The 22,397-nt window shown below is 37.0% G+C and overlaps 3 protein-coding genes across 3 annotated transcripts in view; all 3 read left to right on the top strand.

Annotated features, from left to right (window-relative positions):
- LOC140994320 (uncharacterized) overlaps positions 1–5,225 on the top strand; it is a 35,719-nt gene extending 30,494 nt beyond the window's left edge. The window contains exons 11-12 of the mRNA XM_073463891.1: positions 4,340–4,440; positions 4,640–5,225. Of these exons, the coding sequence (XP_073319992.1) occupies positions 4,340–4,440; positions 4,640–4,787 (249 nt within the window). The 3' untranslated portion in view covers positions 4,788–5,225. The remainder of the gene's footprint in view (positions 1–4,339; positions 4,441–4,639) is intronic.
- Positions 5,226–5,625: 400 nt separating this feature from the next.
- Positions 5,626–13,401, top strand: LOC140994319 (CD209 antigen-like protein C). Its single transcript, XM_073463890.1, has 6 exons — positions 5,626–5,656; positions 8,093–8,185; positions 8,717–8,841; positions 10,808–10,908; positions 10,999–11,142; positions 13,224–13,401. Exons 1-6 carry the CDS (start codon positions 5,626–5,628, stop codon positions 13,399–13,401), a joined length of 672 nt encoding a protein of 223 aa, XP_073319991.1.
- A 3,834-nt stretch (positions 13,402–17,235) lies between these two features.
- On the top strand, positions 17,236–19,225 carry LOC140995211 (uncharacterized). The gene is made up of 6 exons (XM_073465177.1): positions 17,236–17,298; positions 17,381–17,725; positions 18,031–18,099; positions 18,263–18,384; positions 18,580–18,680; positions 18,798–19,225. The coding sequence occupies exons 2-6, from the start codon at positions 17,413–17,415 to the stop codon at positions 18,937–18,939; spliced, it is 747 nt and encodes a 248-aa protein (XP_073321278.1). The 5' UTR covers positions 17,236–17,298; positions 17,381–17,412; the 3' UTR covers positions 18,940–19,225.
- Positions 19,226–22,397: the final 3,172 nt, after the last annotated feature.

Raw genomic sequence — 22,397 nt, 5'->3', positions numbered from 1 at the left:
TTTAGACATGCATTGAAAACATGTATTTTTAGAGTTACATGTGGACTTGCATCTTAACCAAAGATGCCTAAATCATGTGGACACATCATTTTCAGGTTTAAACAGCATTTTCAGATTTGCTGGCTTAGTGTGGATCTAGTCTGAGACACAGGATATTACTGGGCTGAGGGGAAGGCAGGCCATTAACAGAGAAACAAATATCCAGCTACTGCTTTGGTTGCAAAACAATAATGAAAGAATGTAAAATATTACACAATGAATCATGTATGCATCTTCCAACCTGGCTCTTTTTGAGAATACTGTATAATGCAGAATTAATACATATATCTGATAGCTTATCTTTTATTGTCTCTTCTGTCATAATTTTAATAAAGCACTAGAACAGTAAACTGAATCACACTTGTTTGTGCATTCAAGTCTGACTCAAAAATGTGGGTGCATGTGTTCCCCATGTTTTCACGTCTCATAAGCTTTAACTTATCCGTAGTTTCACTTCCTTTAACTCTGTGTCAACCGGATGTTCTTTTCTTGGTTTCAAACCCGGACCATATAAAGGAGGGAGCAAAAGAAGGGAAGAGGAATGACATTTGAATTGCACTAGGTTCCTGTTCATGTTCTGAAAAACAGATTTAAAAGCACTGCTGTAAACATGAAAGACAGATTCGTTGTGTTTTATCATCAACACAGTCCTTTCGGGGAAAAACACTTCTCACAATGAAGCAGGAAGTGTATTTTGGCACCTCAACTATCAGAGTGACCACATCTTATCACTTCTGTAGGAAACTATGCTTTTAATATGGACGTCTGAATGTTGAGTTAGTGTTCACAGAGCCTGTATCAGTTAAGTTTGTATTGTATCTATGTGTGGTTATAGCCATATTGTGTATGATTGCTTGTAATTTTCAGACTGGCTTGTAAGCAACAATACTGCAGAGAATTTAAGAGTGTGAGAGGTCTGTTCAAAAGAAAGTTTGAAATATGAAGTATTTTGTAGAGTGGTATAAATGTACGTAGAGTACAATGATATTGTTTTTGTTGAATTTAGTTTGTAGGATCAGTCTGTTTTGGTGTCTTTCTCCTTGTTTAATTGGCTCTAAATAGCTTGCAGAATAGATCAAATGAAATAATAAACAGTCTAAATTTCACCCTGTCAACACTTTGCTGATGTTGAGCAGTTCTAATATCAACCTACAGCTCAACCCACCTTGGGAAGTGACTTTAATTTGATGACCTTTGTCAAGGTTCAAAACATGTTACATGTTATAGCTGCAGCAGCATTCATAATCTTTATCATGTCTAAACTGTTTGAGTCAAGGAAGTAACACAGTTTATTAAAGAAAAAGGAAGAACAAGAGGGCTGTGCTGTGCAAGCAACATAAAAAAGAAGCAGACCGCACCATTCTAAGAAGAAACCACCACTCGACACGACTTTCAGCACACATTCACGGGTAAAATATGGTGGTCCACAAAGGTGAATCAGAGATCACTATCCAGATTGTAAACCTCCCTGCTACTTCAGCCAGAAAGAGTTACACTGGTGAGGTGACTAGTGCAGCAACGGGTGAGACAAAAATGCTTTCACTGTTACGTTGTTTTAACCATTAAAGCAACCAGAATTAAATCAGTTGTCTTGCATTGAATTGTATAAGTATAAGTAAGTATAAGGTCATGGAAGACATGTTGTTGTCTAAAAGTTTAAGAAAATAAAATCCAAGGAATCTGCATTTTGTAAGTGCAGAAGTGAAAGTGTCTTTTTGGTTTTTAGGTTGACATTTTTTGTTTAATTACATCTATTAATGTAATTTCATTTATACATCTCAGCATTTTTGTAATCTTCTCATTTTACTTGATTTAATTTATTACATATTATTGTGATTGTTTACTTTTATTTGACTGTTAAGTCACTTGTTTTAATGTATTATATCTGACAAACAAAGATGATATTTAATACTGTAATTTCCATCACATACTTACATGGCACTTTGTCCCAACACAATCACTCAAGTGACCTGTTTGATCTGATGAAGTCAAAAAAGAGCCTGACAACCAACAGATGGCATCATTTATCTTCTCGCCTTTTTGTGCAAGTTGTATACAGTATTACTGTACGAATACAGTATTCATGTCTAACCACCTCTGCCAGTAGCCCTGATCAGTCTGAGCTTTGCTCCAGAATGGAGCCCTCAGTAGGTGCTGCAGGTCCAGCAGGGCCGCCCCTGGCCAAATTGGGGCCCTAAGCAGAATTTTATTTTGAGCCCCCCCCCCCCCCCCCCCCCCCCCCCCCCCCCCCCCCCCCCATTACAAAATGACTGTATCATGAAAGGCCATTTAGGTTTACAACCTTTATTAGTAGGAACAAATCAAATGAACAGCCTCTTTCAACAATGGAACAAGCCTTTTACAGATGCAGGCTGCTTCAGTAGACATGGTGCTTGATGCTTGAAGATTTGTTTTGGTCTTAATGGTAAATTACACAATGAAATTAATGTAAACACTAGCCTCACAAAGATTAAAATTAATGCAAATAATAATTATATTCATTATGATTTGATTTTATTATACTATTTTAATCCCACAAGGCGGCGCCCAATGAGCATTGTTAGGGGTCGGTGCCTTGCTCAAGGGTACCTCAGCAATGCCCAGGATGTGAACTAGTATTCTCCATTACTAGTTCACATCATACTTTTTTTTTTTTTTTTGTCCGAGCGGGACTTGAACCGGCCACATCTGAGCCCCCAAGCCAAGTCCCTACGGACTGAGCTATTGCCGCTATTTGATACCTCTATATTTAAATATTTTTATATACTTATTTTTACATTTTGTACTTAGGTTCTATATTCCTATACTGCTGTTTGCTGCTGCAACGCTTTAAATTTCTCCATTGTGGGTCAAATAAAGGATTATCTTAAATTCACCAAGAGATGGCGACATTTTACCTCCATAAAAATAGCCCAAAACTTCTATTGATAGCATAGATTGATAGGCTATAAACCTGAGCCAACATACGACCACCAACTGGTCAATTAACCACTCCTTTTTCAACAGAGGTGAATGTATATGCAGTTAACAAGACATTCAATAAATGATAATCAGGGCCGCTGGAAAATTTAATCTCCAGTCCAGAATTATCCTCTCTTCTGTCTCATGATTAGCAGGCTAGCAGCTGGGGTGTTCCTCCTCTTGTTTTGACTTTGTCTTTCTTTTGCTTTCTCCCGATTCATATTGCCGTTTGGAGGCCATCTCTCCACCTGCATCCAACTGCCTGTCGGCGCATCTGACCGCTGATTGGTCAGATGCTGCGTGCTGTCAATCATTGCGCCAACGTGTGCGGTGTCAGATTACTCGTTGTTTTTTTTTCTCTCCTGCCTCGGGCTGACTTGGTGCTCTACGCGCGCCTCACGGCAGCGATGCGCATCCTTTGCGCATTTGCAGAGAATGTGTCCCCTTGCGCAAAATGGGGCCCCCCATGGATCGTGGGGCCCTACGCACAGCGCGTGTTCTGCGTGTAGGGAGGGGCGGCGCTGGGTGAGGGAATTAACGGAAAAACGCACAGGAGGAACTGACAAGCTCGATGCGACACACAAGGGTAAAACTTCAAAGTAAAACAGGAAACAGGAACAAACGGACACTGAACCATGACAGTTGTTGCTCCAAATGTGTTTCATTAGACGAATATGTGAAGAGTGGAATATTCAATGCAGTGTTTTGACTCACTACATAATTAATAAAGTAGTTATTGCGACAGTAGTTTTATCGCCTTATGAGTGAAAATCTTGTTAAATAAATCCATGATCACCAGCAGGTTTTAAATGTCCTTCTGTCTTGGATTGAAATATTTTGGTTCTTTGTTTTTTTAAACAGGACACTACTTGCAACAAGGATGGCTGTATTTCAATGACAGCGTCTATTACATTTCTTCAACCAAGAAGACCTGGCAAGACAGTAGAAATGACTGTCTGCAGAGAGGTGTAGACCTGGTAATTATCATCAACAAAGAAGAACAGGTGTGTGTGTGTGTGTGTGTGTGTGTGTGTGTGTGTGTGTGTGTGTGTGTGTGTGTGTGTGTGTGCGTGTGTGTTTGTGTGTAACTACCATGACTGTTGGTAGAAGCTGGAGACAACCATCAGAACTCTTACGCAGAGATAAACAAAACAATTATTTTGGACCAGACAAACATTTTAGAAATATTAATTCACAATCATAATGTTTTTAAGGAAAAGAGATGTTTTATTCAGCACCTTACAAGCTCTGTAGATGTTTTTTGTTTATAATTTGTTTACATAAAAATATTATCAACATGACCTTCAATAATGACTTTATGTTTCTCTTTAAAAACAAGGACTTCATAACACAGCACCAGAAGATAATGTGGATTGGACTGACGGACAGAGGGATGGAGGGGGTATGGAAATGGGTGGATGGCACTCGACTGACAACAAGGTACACACATGCTCTTTTATTCAAAATGAATAAATCATAGTGTTGAAACTCGTGGTCTTCTCCTCTTCTTAAAGTGCATAGTACCTGAAAAGATCCTGGAATTCTGTGAAATGACTAATCACATTGGTTGAATTTCAATTGTTGTTTGAGCTTGTTGGTTTGTGTTCTATGTTTAAAGCTTATTTGTCTTTGGTTTCAGCTTCTGGGGCTCCGGGGAACCAAACAGTTATAGAAGCCGAAATGAGGATTGTGTAATAATAAATTTCTTTGACAATGTAAACAACTGGAATGATGAAACATGTGAATATGAAAACTTCTGGATGTGCGAAAAGAAAATGACCCTGTAACTCAGCATTGACACCACCATGACAGCTACTGTATATTGACTGTGAAGACAGCACTGAAACATGTTTAACAAAGTGGCACATTGGGTCAGATTTTATAAGCAGGAAATGTTGACAGGCAGACATTTTCAGCAGCCCATTTAAAACCTTGCTATTTTTGTAGCTTTTGGGCATGACAAAATTCAAACAAATTAATTTTGACGTTTCTTTGGGTAATAATGTTTCCTCTCAAGGTTAAAATCAAAGGGTGGTCATAGAACCCCCTTTTCTCTCCTTTCATTTTTAATCTGCAAATACAGATGTAGTTTTATTATTTGGGTCTAAATATTGTTGTGTTTACTACTTTTGTATACGTCTTGTTTTTGCATTTGATGTTTCTTCTATCTGAAAGCATTTTGCATGTCTGGCTTGAAAAGTCAATAAAAGTATTTTATCATCGTTGTCACTTTTATTCTTTAATAACTGCATGATTTATATACTGAAATCCTGTTTTTCTGTTCAACTAACCATCAGTTATGAAGAATCTTAACTAAAACACATGCAGAAATGTTAAATACATACAGATTGTGCAAGATTGACAAACCAGTTTATAACCTCCATTTCTTAAAAAAAACAGAAGTGAAGGTTTAAAATTTACATACACGTGACTCAACCTACAAGCCATCTGATTAAAGACTGTAAACCACGGAGGATGAAAGTGTGAGGAAGAGACGTCCATCATAACAAATGTAACAAGGCAGGAAATCTTCTGAAATATTTTAAGCGTGGAAACAAATTAAATTGTTTCGTTCACTCCGTCACTTCAGAAATATACGGCTGTGACTTTCGTGACAACGTTGGAATGTTCAACAACAGTCAAAAAAGACCTTTAGGTAAGGATATACATGAAGTACAATAACTTTTAAAAAAGGCTCAGTGATGCATTATTTTCATGTTGTACTGATTTTTTTTGTTCTGTTGAAGCCTCAACATTTTTCTCTAAGATACAAGATTGGTCTTGTGTAGAGATATTTATCAGCTAAGTCAGGTTTGATGCAAAGTAACCTGTAACCACAATGTTTAAGAGCTGCATACTGTATTGAGCAATATCGTTACGACACAGTATCTAAGATAAAAACTATTAAAGGTGCACTATGTAGTTTTTGGGAAGAATTTTTAATCAGAAGAGAAAAATCATGTCTCTTTCATGCCTAAACAAACTAAATAAACAAACTCTCTTCCTTTTTTTCATGACTGAATTAACTGAAAAAACAAACTATGTGACAACCAGATTTTACTTTGTTTACATTTGGCAGACCCCTCTGAGAACAGCGTGTTTATTCAGTTATGCAAATAATACATATTTCTGAGTTTGTATTATTACCTTATCATTATTGTAAATATTAGCTTGCTGAGTTTCCGGATTTCTGAAACCTCTGTCAAGGCTCCAGAACTCTACATGTGTTTTTGTCATAGCCTTAAAAAAATGCCACTTGTATGGCTTTACACAAGATAAACACAGTGTTGCATAATTTGTCTGATTGATTTTAGTAATTTTTATCAAGTGTAAATTAAAATAACACTTACTACAGAGATGAAGTTAATACTTTTTGTCATCTGTCTTGCATCACATAACAATCATCAGGCCTGGCTGCCTATAATGTAAATAATGTCAATAATTTATAATATAAATGATTTCTGCACACAGGGAGAAATCTCTACAGACTTGTTGCTTTGAGCTTTGGACTCCTGTGTATCTTACAAGCTGGTCTCAACATTTCACTGCGCCTGGCTTTCTGTAAGTTTAGTTTGGTCTCGACTTGTGTTTCCCCAAACACTAAACGTTACCATCTCATTATTATTCTCAGAGATTTGTATAAATATTTTCATCACTATGAAGTTCACTTAATAAAAGAGCTATGACTCATTGTACAGATTATTCTGTTTGCCTTCTAACCCTCATAGTATTCTACAGTACTCTTCTGTGACTTATCATTTTACAATTAAACATGAAATTACATTTATATTCAATGCAACGCTATTATCAACATAGTAATTATCGATAAGAATGATAGTTACAGGCCAGGCTGTTATAAATTGCCTGTCACAAGTTGACCATGAAACACTTTATTACAAAACAAAGTCAAACTGAGAAAAACTATAGGCCAACAAGCAAAGCTAAAATTAATATCATACATTTTCATCATACTTTTAAAGGTATAAAAAATGTGTTTGCATAATAAATATGACTAGCAATCATTCAAATGATTTTATGAATGGATTTGTATTTTTCCGAAAATGAGGCATTTTCTGTCCCAGGAACAATTTCAAACAAATATAAGATTAAGCCAATACAAGGGGTTAAATATAGAAAAAATAGTGGCGCAGTCACACGAGGTCAAAACGTGTAGGCCAGCGTTCTTGGGTAACAGGAAATTACAGAAACAGATGTTCTTGACAATCCTGTTTACCAGGGCTAATTTTAATGAAATATTTTAATGGCTATTTGAAATTCCAGCAAAGACATATCCCAACTAGGCATACCTTTGAAATGTTTCCAGCTTTGTACAAAATTTTATAAATTAAATTGATGTTTTATCTTCTAATTAATCCCATAATATCATTAAAAATGTTTCTAGAAATACCGTTTTTAAAAAACACTAATGTCTAACACTCTTGATAGGAATAAATCCTCTTCCCTCAAAGGAGCTTTTGTTAAATAATTCCTAAATAATACAAAAGAAATGTTTAAAAATGGGCCAATAATGCTAGAGCTTAAATAATGGAGGTGTCAGAATCTAGAGGATTGTTTTATACCTGGTTGATTTTTAATTGGTGAAAAAAACTACATGTATGTATGTATTTATTTTATTTTATTTTATTTATTTTATCTTCAACACATTTAATTTATGTTGACCAGATATGACATACTGATGTAGAGCTAAGCCTATTAGTTTGATGTGTGGTAGAAATGTGTCTTGTCGCCGTCGTTGTCGTCGTCGTCATTGTTGATGATGATGATGTTATTTATTTGTTTGTTTGTCTTTACTTTGACATTAAACTTGTGAGTCTTTGTTTTTAATGTTTTAGTTTGCATTGTATATTGGGAAATCTAAATAAAATGTTAGTATTAAAAAAAGGGTCATGTTATGTCGTATGTTTCAATTAGATTTTGTTATATATTAATTTATATTGGTGTCAAACAGTTGAATGATACCGGGGTATCTGTTGACCTCCTCCGCTGTACGCTAACATCTCCACTGGCGGCCTGAGAAAACCTCAGGGTTGAACTACAGTTATAAAATGTGTAAATCTTTGTGCTTTCTCAGATGGTTCTGAAGACAAAACAACAGATACTGACACTAATTTCAAAACGCTGACTAAAGAGAGAGATGAATTGAAGAGGAAGCTGACCATCTTTGGTGAGTAAGGATGAAACTAATTATATGGACTGTATTAAAGACTTTTTGACATACACGTTTCTTTTCCTTTAAGCCCCTGAGAGGTGTGTATGTAGGTATCAGTGACTAAGAGAGAGAGAAGGAAGTACTGACTTCCCGTGATAACATCAGGAGTGGGTGAAAGGAAGTTACCATGCAAACTGAGACTTTTATCAAATTATTAACTCTAATTACGGTTGTGCAACATAGGGTAGATAGCAACCACATCCTGTACATCAGAGCTATTACTTAAAAAATAAAATAGGGGAAAAAACAGAAAAAGATTTCATGTTTTGTACATTATACACATATTTAGTTCAAACTTACATAACTTTATCTGAAAATCTTTCCTGAAATTCTCCTGTAACACTGTGGTGTGTAACACACTCACAGCCCACCTGTTCAGCATTTACACGCAGCATATAAACAATTGACAAATGACTGAAAATGCACGTACTTCATTATTGAGATGCTTTTGATGTTTTATCTTAACAGATGAATATTCTCGCCGAGGATGGATGTATTTCAACAACAGTTTCTATTACATTTCTACGTGGGAGAAATCCTGGCAGGAGAGCAGAAGTGACTGTCTGCAGAGAGGTGCAGACCTGGTGATTATCAACAGCAAAGAAGAACAGGTGTGTGTGTGTGTGTGTGTGTGTGTGTTTGTGTGTGTGTGTGTGTGTGTGTGTGTGTGTGTGTGTGTGTGTGTGTGTGTGTGTGTGTGTGTGTGTGTGTGTGTGTGTGTGTGTGTGTGTTTATGCATATCAATATGTGTGTGAGGACAGAGAGAAATAGAGAAAAAATGTATAAACTAGTGCAGTAAATGTTATCTGGTAATATGAGGGGTTTGCAGACAGTCTTAAAGATATACTATGTAGGAATTCAAAATGGTCATGCTTGCTTAACGTGAATAACTTGAAAACATCTAATCTGTGAACATTTCTGCATGAGTGACATCAGGTAGATTTTCATCAGCAGTAGTGGCTGTTTAATGGTGTGTACATCAACAGTGAAGAATGTTTGTTTGCAGGAACATTTGTGTTTGTTTGCATTACCCATGCAGTCTTTATCTGCCCCAAACAGCCGCTTACTTCACTGTACACTAGCCGTAAGCTAACATTAGCAGCACACACTATAGGTGTGTGTCTGTGTGGTTGAATTCAGGACAACTCTTGATGAATACTAGTACTCACAGGAGAGTCTGGTAGACATGGTACTTATTTTACCCTCTCCTTTCTGTAATGTTGTTCATGAAGTAAAGTCCATTTCTACTCCAGCTCCATTCGGCAGTCAACATTACACAGCGTAAACAACCGAAAATGTAGGTCAGCTCCACGGCTCACTGCTGGAGTCAGGTTGACAAACAGCAGTGAAGATAAATCCACTTCTTAATCCAAAAAGTTTAAAAATAATCTCTGAGCTGTCCTCCTGCCAGTAAATGGTTCTGGATCAGAGCAGAATCCAAATCCAGGTGTTTATTCTCTGACAGTGCTGCCAAGCAATGCTAAACATTGTTGCCCTTGAGGCTAACGTTAGCTAGTGTAACAGAGTTAGTATAGTTAATGATCTCACTTGCCATTACTACCTGTCTTGCTGTCTCCATTACTGTTTCTATTATTTTGTATCATGCCACTGAGATTTATTACGGTATTTGAATGCCACACTCGGACGGGCCCTTGCAGACTTCACACGTGCCCACTGCCCCCCACCCCACCCCCCTAATTAGTCAACAGTCTGCTGGTACCGGACCATGGTAGGTTGTGTTGTACAGAGCTCCGCCAAAATACTATTAATTTTACGGACAAAAGTGTGTTTTATTAGCTGTACATATAGAGATAAGTTCCCGACGACAACAACTAGTATTTGTGATGATGTTGGATGATTGAAATGTATGTAGAGCAAGTTGCTGTACATGTTGGTAACTTTGTTAGCTTAATGTCGTCATGGCTAATCCTCGTTGTGTAACTGTTTGAGCAGCAAGATGAATTTATTTCATGTCGTTTTATTTCAGTGTTGCTGTATTGAACTGTGCTGAGATCTGGCTGTGAAGAACTGTATTTTTCTGTGTTTCTCATCAGCATTAAATGTGGGTCGAGCTGGACAGTGGCTGTGTGCACGCCATTATTTCAACTACACAACGCAAGATAGAGTGCTAACCCGCTACACAAGCATGTTGACAGAAACTTAAAATCTCAACCACAATTCTCGCGGAAGAATATAAAACCTGTGTTGACTACATCCACTCACTCATCCAGAATGCTTCCTCATGAGATCACTTGAGAGGGATCTCGTGTGAGCCCAGCTTCAGTCTGTAGAGGCATAAAGAGGTGTTCATTGTATATTCAAAAAGTATTCATATTTAACATGTCGTATGTTTATATTGCACCAAATTTTACACTGCACTTCCCTAGGTCAACAGCAATAAATCTGCCGTGTGTGAAGTCAACCACAAGAACGGTTTTCATGGTATGCAGATAACATACAGACAGACGTACAGAGATTCTTTGCTTCCTAGTTAAATGTCAGGTAACCAAGCTGGAGGATTACACTTACTGTCTGTTTTATTTATTCTGATGACAGTTTGTTTCTCTCTGTAAAAAGGAATTCACACAATATTTTCGGAGGCACATGTGGATTGGACTGACGGACCAGGAGACAGAGGGAACATGGAAATGGGTGGATGGGACTCTGCTGACCACAAGGTTCACACATATTATTTTAAATCATGCTCTGATAGATCTACATCAATATCAAAAAGTAACATTGCATATTCTTTGTTTTGTGGTTTTCAGCTACTGGGGTGCTAAGGAGCCCAACAGTCATGAAGGCAGAGATGAAGACTGTGGAGAAATAATGTTCTTTGATGATGAAAACAGCTGGAATGATTCACCATGTGGAATGCGACATATCTGGATCTGTGAAAAGACGGTGGCTCTGTAACTCTGCAACTCTGCAACCAAACTCTCATAACTGAAACATTGATTATGCCCTAGCTGCAGATTAAGTGACTCATTGACATGAACACAAATTCTTCTCAAATTCAGTTCCTGTGAGGTTTCATCATAAGAATACTTGTTTTAAATACAGTATACATGAACATGGATAAATAGTAACCGAAATACTGCTAAAATTATGCAAAACCTTATTTTTTCGGCATGGTTTCAGTATAAATATATTTTCTTTGTTAAATTACAATAACAGTGTAGAACTGGAGCTGTGGACCAGTGAGGAGTTGTTGTGCTGAAGTGTTTCTGCAGGAGACACCCAACAGCCTACACATATACTGCTCTGCTTTAGGCAAAAGATGCTTGTTTGTTTGCAGATAATGGCAAATTCATTGAGTTATGACACCAAGGCTTTTATAATTTGATATTGTTTATTATAGGTTGATGATATCATAGCTATGAATGCATGTGACAGTGTTGTTAAAAGTACTCCATAGTCATACTTGAGTAGAGGTAAAGATATTGTGATAAAATATTACTTTAGTAAAAGTCACCGATATGAAAGTACTTGAGTATAAGTATCTGATATCAGATGTAATTAAATAACAAGAGTACAAGTAAAAGTAATTAATATTTACAATATTTACTGGAGATACGATACACTTTGGGTCAACTGATTTCCTGCCTGGACGGTCACTGAATCATATATTCAGCATTTTTCTGATTATCAGAATGTGTTTTTTTTGTTTGTTCTTTCAAATCTGATTGCCAATAAAGAAAAAAAGCTATCATATTAAATGCAGCATGTAATCTGAAAAGCAACTAACTAACTAAAGTTATCAAATAAATGTAGGGACTTAAAGGTACACTACTCGCCTCCAAATTGTAGTGGAGTGGAAGTATAAAGTAGCAGAAAATGGAAATATTCAAGTAAGGTAAAAATACCTCAAAATAATACTTAAGTAGGCCAACAGTAGTTTGGTAAATTTACTAAGGTGCATTCCATGACTGGAGATTGCAATTCAAGTCTCGAGACTAAGAGACTGTTCTGGCTTTGCAATAAAGAAGAGAATGGCTGTTGTTAACAACCAATCATGTTATTTGCAGTGTAATGTTTATCTCGCATAAATCATGAGCATATATTAATTTGTCCTTTTGAACATTGTGTCAAATTTGCTTGAATAAAAAGTTCTCCATCATCAAAAGTCATCTCCATCTCTTAATGTAATGAGGTCCCCAGAAGATGAATTTTAATGTTGGTGCTCCCTGGTGATGTCAACACCATCAAGTCAAAATATGAGACTGTTCACAACAGCAAAACAGCAGTATTGGTAATTTCTTCAAAAACTTTAAATGGCTTACAGTCCTCTTGATAGTGACCTCCTCCAATTAGCAAGTATAGGGCTTTGTGTGGGGGGGCAGATTAAAGATGTATATGCACATCCAAAAAACAATAAGCAAAAATAAACAATGATAGAAACAATTAACAATGCTTAGGAACAAACAGATAAGAGAAAACAATATGAACAGAAGTTGTAAGTCTGGTGACTCCAATCCTCTATTTTCCAGTCCATCAGGCCTCAATGAGCGAGCGGGAGAGCGAGAAAGAGAAAACCAGATTATTCATAATATATAAAAATGGTAAAACACTGACAACAATAGGCTACCTCTGATTAAACATAGTTGACTGACACAGATCATATCGACATGCTTTTATCATTCTTTGGAGTTGGCTAGAATTCATTATAGTAGTCATTAAGTCAACAATTAAAATAAGACACAGTTAGGCTAGCCAAATCACGCTATGGTTTCAAAACACAAATGTTAAACAAATTATTGCGTTAAAATCATAAATGGAGTTAGTATAACTAAGGTTCAGGAACTGGACCACGCCACTCCTCCTCGCTGATCTGCCACCCAGGCCCAGCCAATCAAACCACCTGCGCCTCGTCAACCTAACCACCTGTGCCGCATTAACTCAACCACCTACGTTGCCTTGATTCAATCACCTGCAAAATCTATATATGCAAGCCTAACCATTTCTCTCCCGCTCTTACAACCTTCCCCCCCAGACCCTCTCCTTCTCCACCATCCTCTCTCATAGGATCACCGGCAGCCCAGCCTTCGCCATCGGCATCCCATGGCAGGAATATCCTCCAGAACAGGAACCACGGGGGGGACGATGAAGCCACACTGACCAAGACTGTGCCCATCGAGACGTACCCCCATTCCGAGTCTCAACTTCCCTAGTTCCTAGACGGTCCAGCCTATCTGCAACCCTACCTCGAACCCCCTTTCCTTCATCCACCAACCTCAACCCCTCCTTTCCTATCCTCCCAAAATCTTCTACCAATTTAAGTAAACTACCGTAACATTAAAATTTGGCGTGGTTTTCTTAGTGAATTAGACCTTAAACAAAGACGAGGACAATAGTCAAATTTAACTTTTTAATACTTGGCACAAGGACATCATGTAAAAATGCACTCTTCAGCGTATATCCTGGCAATTCACTGTCAGTATACACAGGTGGGGTTAATTACAAGTGACCACAAACACCTGTATAATTAATCCCACCTGTTAATTGTGAAATTGACACAATATGGCTACAGGCTAAATAAGAGAGTCTTGCCCGAAACATCCATATGGTGATATTAAACAGTTAGCTAAACAAACAGGTTAACGCAGTTGCAGCAAACTGTAATGAGCTTATAATACATAGCTTTCCTGTCCAGTTCAAGACAACAGACTTGTTTATAATGTCAAACAAATAAAACTGTGTTCGCTAGTCTATAATAGAAATGGATCCACAGTAATTCTTCCTTTCGCTGGGTGACCGTGTGCCAGTGTAAAAACAAGGTTTATAGGGAACCAATGTTAACCGATGGTTACATTTTTCTGTTTCCATTGCATTGCGCAATCAACATTTACTTAATAATTAAACGTTGAATCAGAAAACTTGTCTATTGCAAGTTTAAGCTGGCCCGTTTCAGTTCCTCATTTGAAATACTCGACTTTGCTTTATTGTTATTTTAGTCAGCAATTTCCAATTTGATTCAGTCAATTCAGTCAGTTTCAGATCCCTGGGAACATTTCAGATCAAATTTTTTGGCCAGTATGAGTTCACGATACATCCTCTGGGGTTCAAATTAGTGAGGACCTGACCTTGACTTTTTTTTTTAAAAAATACTTTATTTACAACAAAGACATAGAACAATTGCCATTGTAAAAAGTCCCAAAATACAGAAAATTACTGATACATTTTGTACGAGCCAAGGGAGACCTAAATTATGAGCCTTTTAAGAGTTCAAATAAAATTGATTCCCTTAAAAATACTGAAAGTCTTTGCAGCTTTTTTATTCTCCACATAGTCAATTTAAATGTCATAATGTTTGAGTTCAACATTTAAGGACCTCAACTCACTTCACCAACACATAACAAAGACAGCGCTGATGCACCAATGGGAATATCCTGAGACCTGCATCCTGACTCCTGGCTTCCTACTGGTATGGCATTTGTAGAAAAAGTTAGTATAAGATATAAGAATGCTGAGTTACTAAAGAAGATATTTAAATTAAATTGTTCACACTATGCAGATTAAACATTACATCAACTTAAGATACTCTTGTTTATGGTGTTGAATTCTCTTGTAATGTATTGCAAGATTGTTTATTGTGATCAAAGTAGACAAACTCATATGATCATGCAGTATATGTCAATAAAAAGCTTAAGGAATGATAAACCTGGAGCAGTACCGGTTCACCCAATACGCACACTACGCACGTTGCGTAGGGCCCCGCAAACTAATAGAGGCCCCGTGAAAAAAACAAACAAACAAAAAAAAAAAAAACGTGACGACGTGACCGTCCGTCGCACACGTGTCCCAGATTCCCAGCGCATCAGCCTAGCAAGACAGCGTTTAGCACGCCACGATGAAGTGGAGTTATCCCTCGGGGAATGAAAAAAGGAGGAAGAAACAGCATGACAATGAACTGCGGGAACAGCAGTCAGGTAACTCTCCTCTCCATGTGGGAGAGTGGGAGGGACTAGTCCGTGTTTGACCTACATTAACCCCGGTCTCCATGTGTGTCTTGCTGGCTACTATAATTTTAGTTGTAGTGTAGTTACAACTGCACTTATACAAAATGGAAAGTAATGGATAAATATTGACTAAGATTTAATTTTGTTTGCTTGGATAGCCCACAGGCAAATATAGATGCAGATATCTTAGTGAATAAATAAAACTCATGAAATATTATGACAATGGTGCTAAATAAATAATAATTATATAATAAATAATAATATAAATAATTACCTACATTTGAAGTATATGAAAGTAAAACAAGCGCAGCCAATTTGATGGAGCTGAATTAATAGTAGTGGTTTCGCCATCATGAGCATCAACCATGATGTGGGGAAGCAAATATCATATGATGACATTATTGATGATTTTGCATCCAGAAAGTGCAGAAAGGGACACTTTTAATGGTGAGTTATTTCAAACATTAACATGTTTACATGCCCAACATTTAAGACTGTATGATTGTTTGTTTACACATTTAGTTTGATTTGATTTGTTCTGATTTGGTCTGAATTTATTCTTAGTTAGACCAACAGGTGGCGACAGTGCAATATGTTTAAAGGGGGGATGAGTGGAAGCACTGGGTGTCAGGTGCGACTGTTGAAAATTTTTGGAGTTCAGTTAGGAGGGCCCCTTTGCAGAATTTTGCCTAGGGCCCCATGGAGGTCTGAACCGGCTCTGACCTGGAGGATGAAGATTATTGCAGTGTAAGTTTACAAAGAAACACAACTTAGTGAAAAATGAGGAAGAAGAAACAGAGAAAGTTGCTGTATAAGCAGAGAGAGATATAAAAGAAGAATCACATCACAGACCAGCACCATTTAAAGAAAACACTTTGACCAGCACGATCATCACTCTCAGTGGATAAAATATGGAGATGGTATTCTTTGAAGAGGAAGATGACATCGCCATAGTAAATGATGCTTCAGTGAAGGATGTTTCATTACAGAGCCACTCTGATGAAGAAATAAATGAAAAGACTGCTGCAGTGCCTGGTGAGAAAGATATCCTCAGTTTAGTACAAGTGTACTCAGCTTTATACAAGTGTGTTTTAAGAAGTGACTTAAAATGGGGCACTGATTCAGCAAGCTTGAGATTGAGGGCTCTGACAGCAAATGCGTAATTACCTTTGGTTTTAAGATGCAAGAGCAGAGTTTTTTCTGATGATCTCAGTCAGCGCGCTTAGCCATAGGAGAAGAGCTCTGAGATGTAAGGAGGTGCCAAACCAGAGAGGGCCTTAAAAGTATTTTTAAATCAATTCAAAAATACTCTAGTTACCAATGTAAAAAGGTCAAAACGCGATGGTGTGATGTGGTCACAATTGTATAAGTTGGAGGGAGAGATTCTAATGGAGGGACTTTTGAGAGAGACATGTATAAAGGGATCAGTGATCGAGGTGTGTGGATGACCTTTCAAGGTTGGACAACCATTTTCATTTTCATGTGTAAGTCTAATTTAAAAACTCAGTTAAATAAAACTCTAAAATCTATGGCTGAGTGCTTTAAGTTAGAGGCCAGTGGACAGTGGAGGAGGTGACTATCAAAATGAGTCCTGATATGGTTGGTGGTGAGGGGTAGGACGACTTCAGCTTTGGTGTCATTGTGCTTGAGACAGTCTTCAGCCATCTAGTTTTTAATGTCTGCAGAGGTGATGAAGGGAGGTTTTATTACTAGGTTTGATGGGTGGATAGAGTTGTGTGTCATCAGCATAGGAATGGAACCAAATGTTTTTTCGTATAATAGTTTCAATATTTTTTGATATTATGCTACCCTATGAACCATCTTAGCAAGCTGAGTGCTGCTGGCTTACATACAGTATAGGCAGCAGGGTTAGGTTTACTTTTTTCAGACTACAGCAACAACTGCTCAAAATATCTATGCATGTCCCTTTACAGGTAGTGAATAGGTAGGTTTTGATATTGCATTACTGTTTTTTGTTGGCTATGGACTCCTGCATTTTAGTTTCAGGTGCTGGTGATGGAAAGAACAGTTCTTGCGGTGTGGCTGCATTGTGCCTGGGTGCGCTGTGTCTTCTCCTTCTGATTGGGTTCAAAACTCTGGTTTCCCAATGTGAGTACTTTATTAGCATGTTGATAAAGCTCCAGGAAGATAATACTGGTTGACAGTGTTTATTTGTTTATGTTTTAAACAGATAACAAAAGCAAATCTGAGCAGGAAAGGGATATGTTCCTGTTTCAGACCAGATATAACAACCTGACTAAAGAAAGAGACCAGTTACAGACCAGTTACGACAACCTCATCAGTGAGAGACACCAGTTAGCGGACAAGCTGACAAGACAGAAAGACCAGTCACAGACCAGTTACAACAACCTGACTAAAGAAAGAGACCAGTTACAGACCAGTTACAACAACCTGACTAAAGAGAGAGACCAGCTACTGACCAGTTACAACAACCTAACTACAGAGAAGGACCAGCTGCAAGAAAGATCTGAAGTCCTGACCGAAGACAGAAATAATCTTCAGGGAAAGCTTCAAGGTAAGTAAAATACAATTTCTGAAGAGAGTGTGCCGCCCTTACAGAAAAACCACATGAATTTCACATGTGCAAAACACATGTGGTGAAGTGACCATATGTGTTTTTGCACATATGGTACTACATTATCATATCTATTTAGGGACCACTTGGAAGATATGATTATCCACTTTGGATTTTGGATTTGTTGCAAATGTGCACTCACTCAACTTAAATATTTGCTCTGACTGCTCTCTAAATATGTGTCTGTCAAAATCTATTCTTATTAGTGTGTTGATTGCTTAAATAATGGTGACCACTCTTTGCAGATACTGAGGCCAGTCTGAAAAACTTGACTGATGAGAGAGCTAACCTGAAGAGGACTCTGAATATCTTTGGTAAGCAAGATGATACAATAAATTGTTAAAATGAAATTAAACCCTCCTCAAAATTCTCAACATACCGTCTTGTCTCCTCTCTTTGTGTGAACCATTTGCTATTTGTTGTTGTAAATGAGACACTAACTTCTTTTTTCTGTTTCTCACCATGGTCAACAACAAGGGGTATATTTCCAAGGTAGTTTCTATTACATTTCTACCACCAAGAAAACCTGGCAACAGAGTCGAGATGACTGTCTTCGAAAAGGTGCAGACCTGATGATTATCAACAGCAAAGAAGAACAGGTGTGTGTGTGTGTGTGTGTGTGTGTGTGTGTGTGTGTGTGTGTGTGTGTGTGTGTGTGTGTGTGTGTGTTAAAGCTTGCAGTTAAAATACTGAAGTACTGTTCAAGTCTACATCAGGTGGACATTGAAATGAGTTTAATGGAACTTCAATTTCAGTTAAGTTGTTTAAAGTTTGTGTCTCTCTTTTTAAAAAAGGATTTTGCAAACCGGTTCAAGAAGTACATGTGGATCGGCCTGACTGACTCACAGAGAGAGGGGACGTGGAAATGGGTGGATGGGACTCTGCTGACCAAAAGGTTCAGGCTTTTGTTTGTTTGTTTGTTTGTTTGTTTGTTTGCTTGTTTCAAATTAAATAATCTCCTTGTGCGTCTTGGATTGCACTCTCTGATAGAAGTTTATTTTTTTAATTGCAGCTACTGGGCTTCTGGGGAGCCTAACGGTGGAACACAAGAAAACTGCGGGGATATAAAGAATTTTGATGCTGAAAAAAGTTGGAATGATGAAAGCTGTTCCCATTCACTCTACTGGGTCTGTGAAAAGAAACTCCTGCTATAAATGCTTTGGCACAGGCAAAGCAAAGTGACAGTTGAGGAGGCCTTGTTGTTGTTTTAATAAGTCATTACAGCCTCAATACTGTGTGTTTGATCACCATTCAGTTATGTTACCTGTTATTTTTTATTGCATTTAGACACCACAAAATGGTTCCTCTGCAACATTAAAACATTGCTTTCATGACATGGTGAATAATGCATTATATTAATTTAGAATATGTAGTCAACAACTGCTCTTTTATCTATTTTATTTTATTTCAAAGCACTCATTTAAATCACTTTGTATGCAAAATGTGTATTCAAAATCATCATCACCAACTTGAATTAAAGTTAAAAAGCAAAAATACATATTCTGCAGTAGAATTGTCCCTGTAAATGATTTATATATTTTGTTGTTTTAGGATTAATATTACTTCTGCATATATGTTGCATTTTACTGCTGTAGATGTTTAAGGTTAAGCTCATTTTAACCTCTTTATGTACTGTTGGATAGTTTAATCTATAGAAATGCATCATAATCTAGAAGATCATATTTGAGGCATCACTGACCTGTGAGACACACAAATGTCAACTTTTCATGAGCTCAGAAAAAACAGCTTGTTTTCTTGAGAAGAAGGAACATTTTCAAAACCCATAGAGGAACCCTTCATCCTGCAATTTATCATAAACACCGAAAATTACTACATTTGGAGATACATTGTTCTCACTGGATAGGAGGGATGTGAACAACTAATCTAAATAGTAACTAAAGCTGTTAGACAAATTAAATTAAATTAACAAAATAAAAAATAATATTTGCCTCTGATATGTAGTGGAGTAGAAGTATAACGTTTAAAATGTAAATAATAAACTAAAGCTCAAGTTCCCTGAATTTGGACTTAAGTACTTGAGGAAATGTACTTAATGTACTTAAATTACTGGCAAACCCTGTAACTATCTATCACTGATATCATACCTGCATATCTGATATCTATCATTTCAACCAACAATCATTGTAACAATTGAATAGCCCTATATATATATATATGTATATATATATATATATATGTATATATATATAGATGTATATATATGTATATATATATATATAGATATATATATATGTATATATCTATATATATATAGATATATATATATATACATATATAGATATATATATATATATAGATATATATATATATATATATATATATATATATACATATATAGATATATATATATATATATATATATACATATATATATATATATATATATATATATATAGATATAGATATATATATATATATAGATAGATATAGATATAGATATATACATATCATGTTGATGGTACAGTGTCTTGTAATAGGGTCAATGGTGTCTCTGTCTCTGCCACTCCGCCCACCTATCACTTGTTTCTGCACTATGTGACTTCAATGAGAGGGTAGGATCAAGTGTTCAACAAATAACACTGTTATGGCATAATGAGTTTTGTTTGTAGTTAGCACCTATATGTTACGTCTGACAAATTGTTACAGACCTGGGATTTGTATTTACAACAGTGGTGTTGCACTCAGAAACTGTGGGGGGCACCAAATCACACAAAATGTTAATTTCCACATAATGTGACTTTACAGTAATACATGATTTTGTCAAAAGCAAGGGTGACATGAGTTAAAGGACTTGGGGAGTTGTAACACAATATAGAGAATAGCGAGATGGTCAAAACACTAGAGGCCTGTACTATGAAGAAAGTTCAACATACCCCAGATATGTTTCTGTGATCTGGCTTCACTAAGCTTCACAATCACAATCATGCTAAGTGGTCACATGAAGGTGATCATGTCTATAAGTCAGCCCAGGTTTTCCACAAACATGGAAATGTCTTCTGGCAGGAGAGAAGGAATATGTTATTAAAGAAGAGCAAACCTTTAGACAAATACACAATGTTACACACATAATCCAGGCTTAAAGCAACACAGTTACAGCCAACAAATGCAGGACGGACAGCTGACACAAACACTGCCGACTGTGTAAATGTGTAAATCAACAGGCTTATACAGTAATGTCACTGCCCCATCATTAGGGCACGAGTAGATAATCTGATTATAATTACATTTGTGCATTGCATTAAATGAATATGTTCCTCTGATGTATTTTTATGCAGTGTATGAAAATTTAAGCCTTATTCTTTCAGCTGCAACCCCCATGGTGTCAAACGGACTTGGGAGCAAATTACGAAAAAAATATAGAAACATAATTCAAAGCAGTTCTTTCATATCTTCTAACAAGGCTTTATTGCTTCAATCTGTTTCTCTGTTGTATAAAAAGCACAATGAAATGGCTGTGACATTGCATGCAGGCTACAGGTGACACGTCTCATGATCTTCTATCAATAATAATGCCATTTTCCAAAAAATTGATTGGTCAGAAGGTGTTGCTTTTAGTGAAACATAACCCGCTCCAGTTATGTTTTATGTGTGCAGCATAACAATATATCCTGGTAAGAAGTGAACCACCATTATAACACTGAAAGGTTAGAGTTTACCCTGAAGTTACCTTACTAACTAAAAAGCTGCTTTGTGATTGAGGCCTCTGATATTTTATAAATGGTCGTACAAATGAAGAAGTGTTTCACTTCAACAGTTATCATCTGCTGTTTATCTTATTTGTACATCACAGAGTGCCAGAGTTTACAGAAGTGAAAAAAGGTGTGTGTGTGTGTGTGTGTGTGTGTGTGTGTGTGTTAAAAATAGTGTGCTGCTGTCAGAGAATTGTTATTGTATTAAACAAAGGTATAAGTTGTGTGAATGGCATACATTTTATGGTAGTTAACACAGCCTTTTGGAGGCTGCTGTGCATATACAGTATGTCAAATGATTTTAAACAGTGTGAGATTCTAAATATATTTTGCAGAAGTAACCTACCTAAAATAATTCAGTTTCCTGTTAAATGCAGTCTTGTGTGTGAATGTGTTGCAGACTATTTCACAGGTGTTAGGGCGCCTTCTATTTCAGAGAGGTCAGCACAATAGTTTATCATTTATCATTTCAGAAGCTCACTCTCCAGACTTTGATGCCCTCAGGTCCCTCAGGACCAAACTGAACTGTCAATACAGCTGAGTGTCATGGATCAATTCGATATCTATGTTAATGTAGAGAGACCTTCAGGTAATCCTGGTAAGAGGAGGACTTTGGGAAAATGTTCAGAAAATATTTATGCAAATGAAAACAAGATCCACACCCTGGAGCCAAAGAGACCTGAACCTGCACTCTCAGGTAATGAACACAAACATGTAAACACTCTAAAAGGATGCTGACTGCATTTCTTACATAACACCACACACAAACATTATATTACATATTCTCAAAGAACTCGTGTGAAGTAAAACAAAGACTTACATGACGTGTTTGAGAAACCATAATGTGAAGGAGGCAGAGAGGAAAGAAGTTAACCACAGCACTGAGTCTACCAACTCTCTGA

The sequence above is a fragment of the Pagrus major genome, chromosome 4 (assembly GCF_040436345.1).
Source record: "Pagrus major chromosome 4, Pma_NU_1.0".
In the NCBI taxonomy this organism is placed as follows: Eukaryota; Metazoa; Chordata; class Actinopteri; order Spariformes; family Sparidae; genus Pagrus; species Pagrus major.
This window is presented reverse-complemented; position numbering and strand designations above follow the sequence as displayed.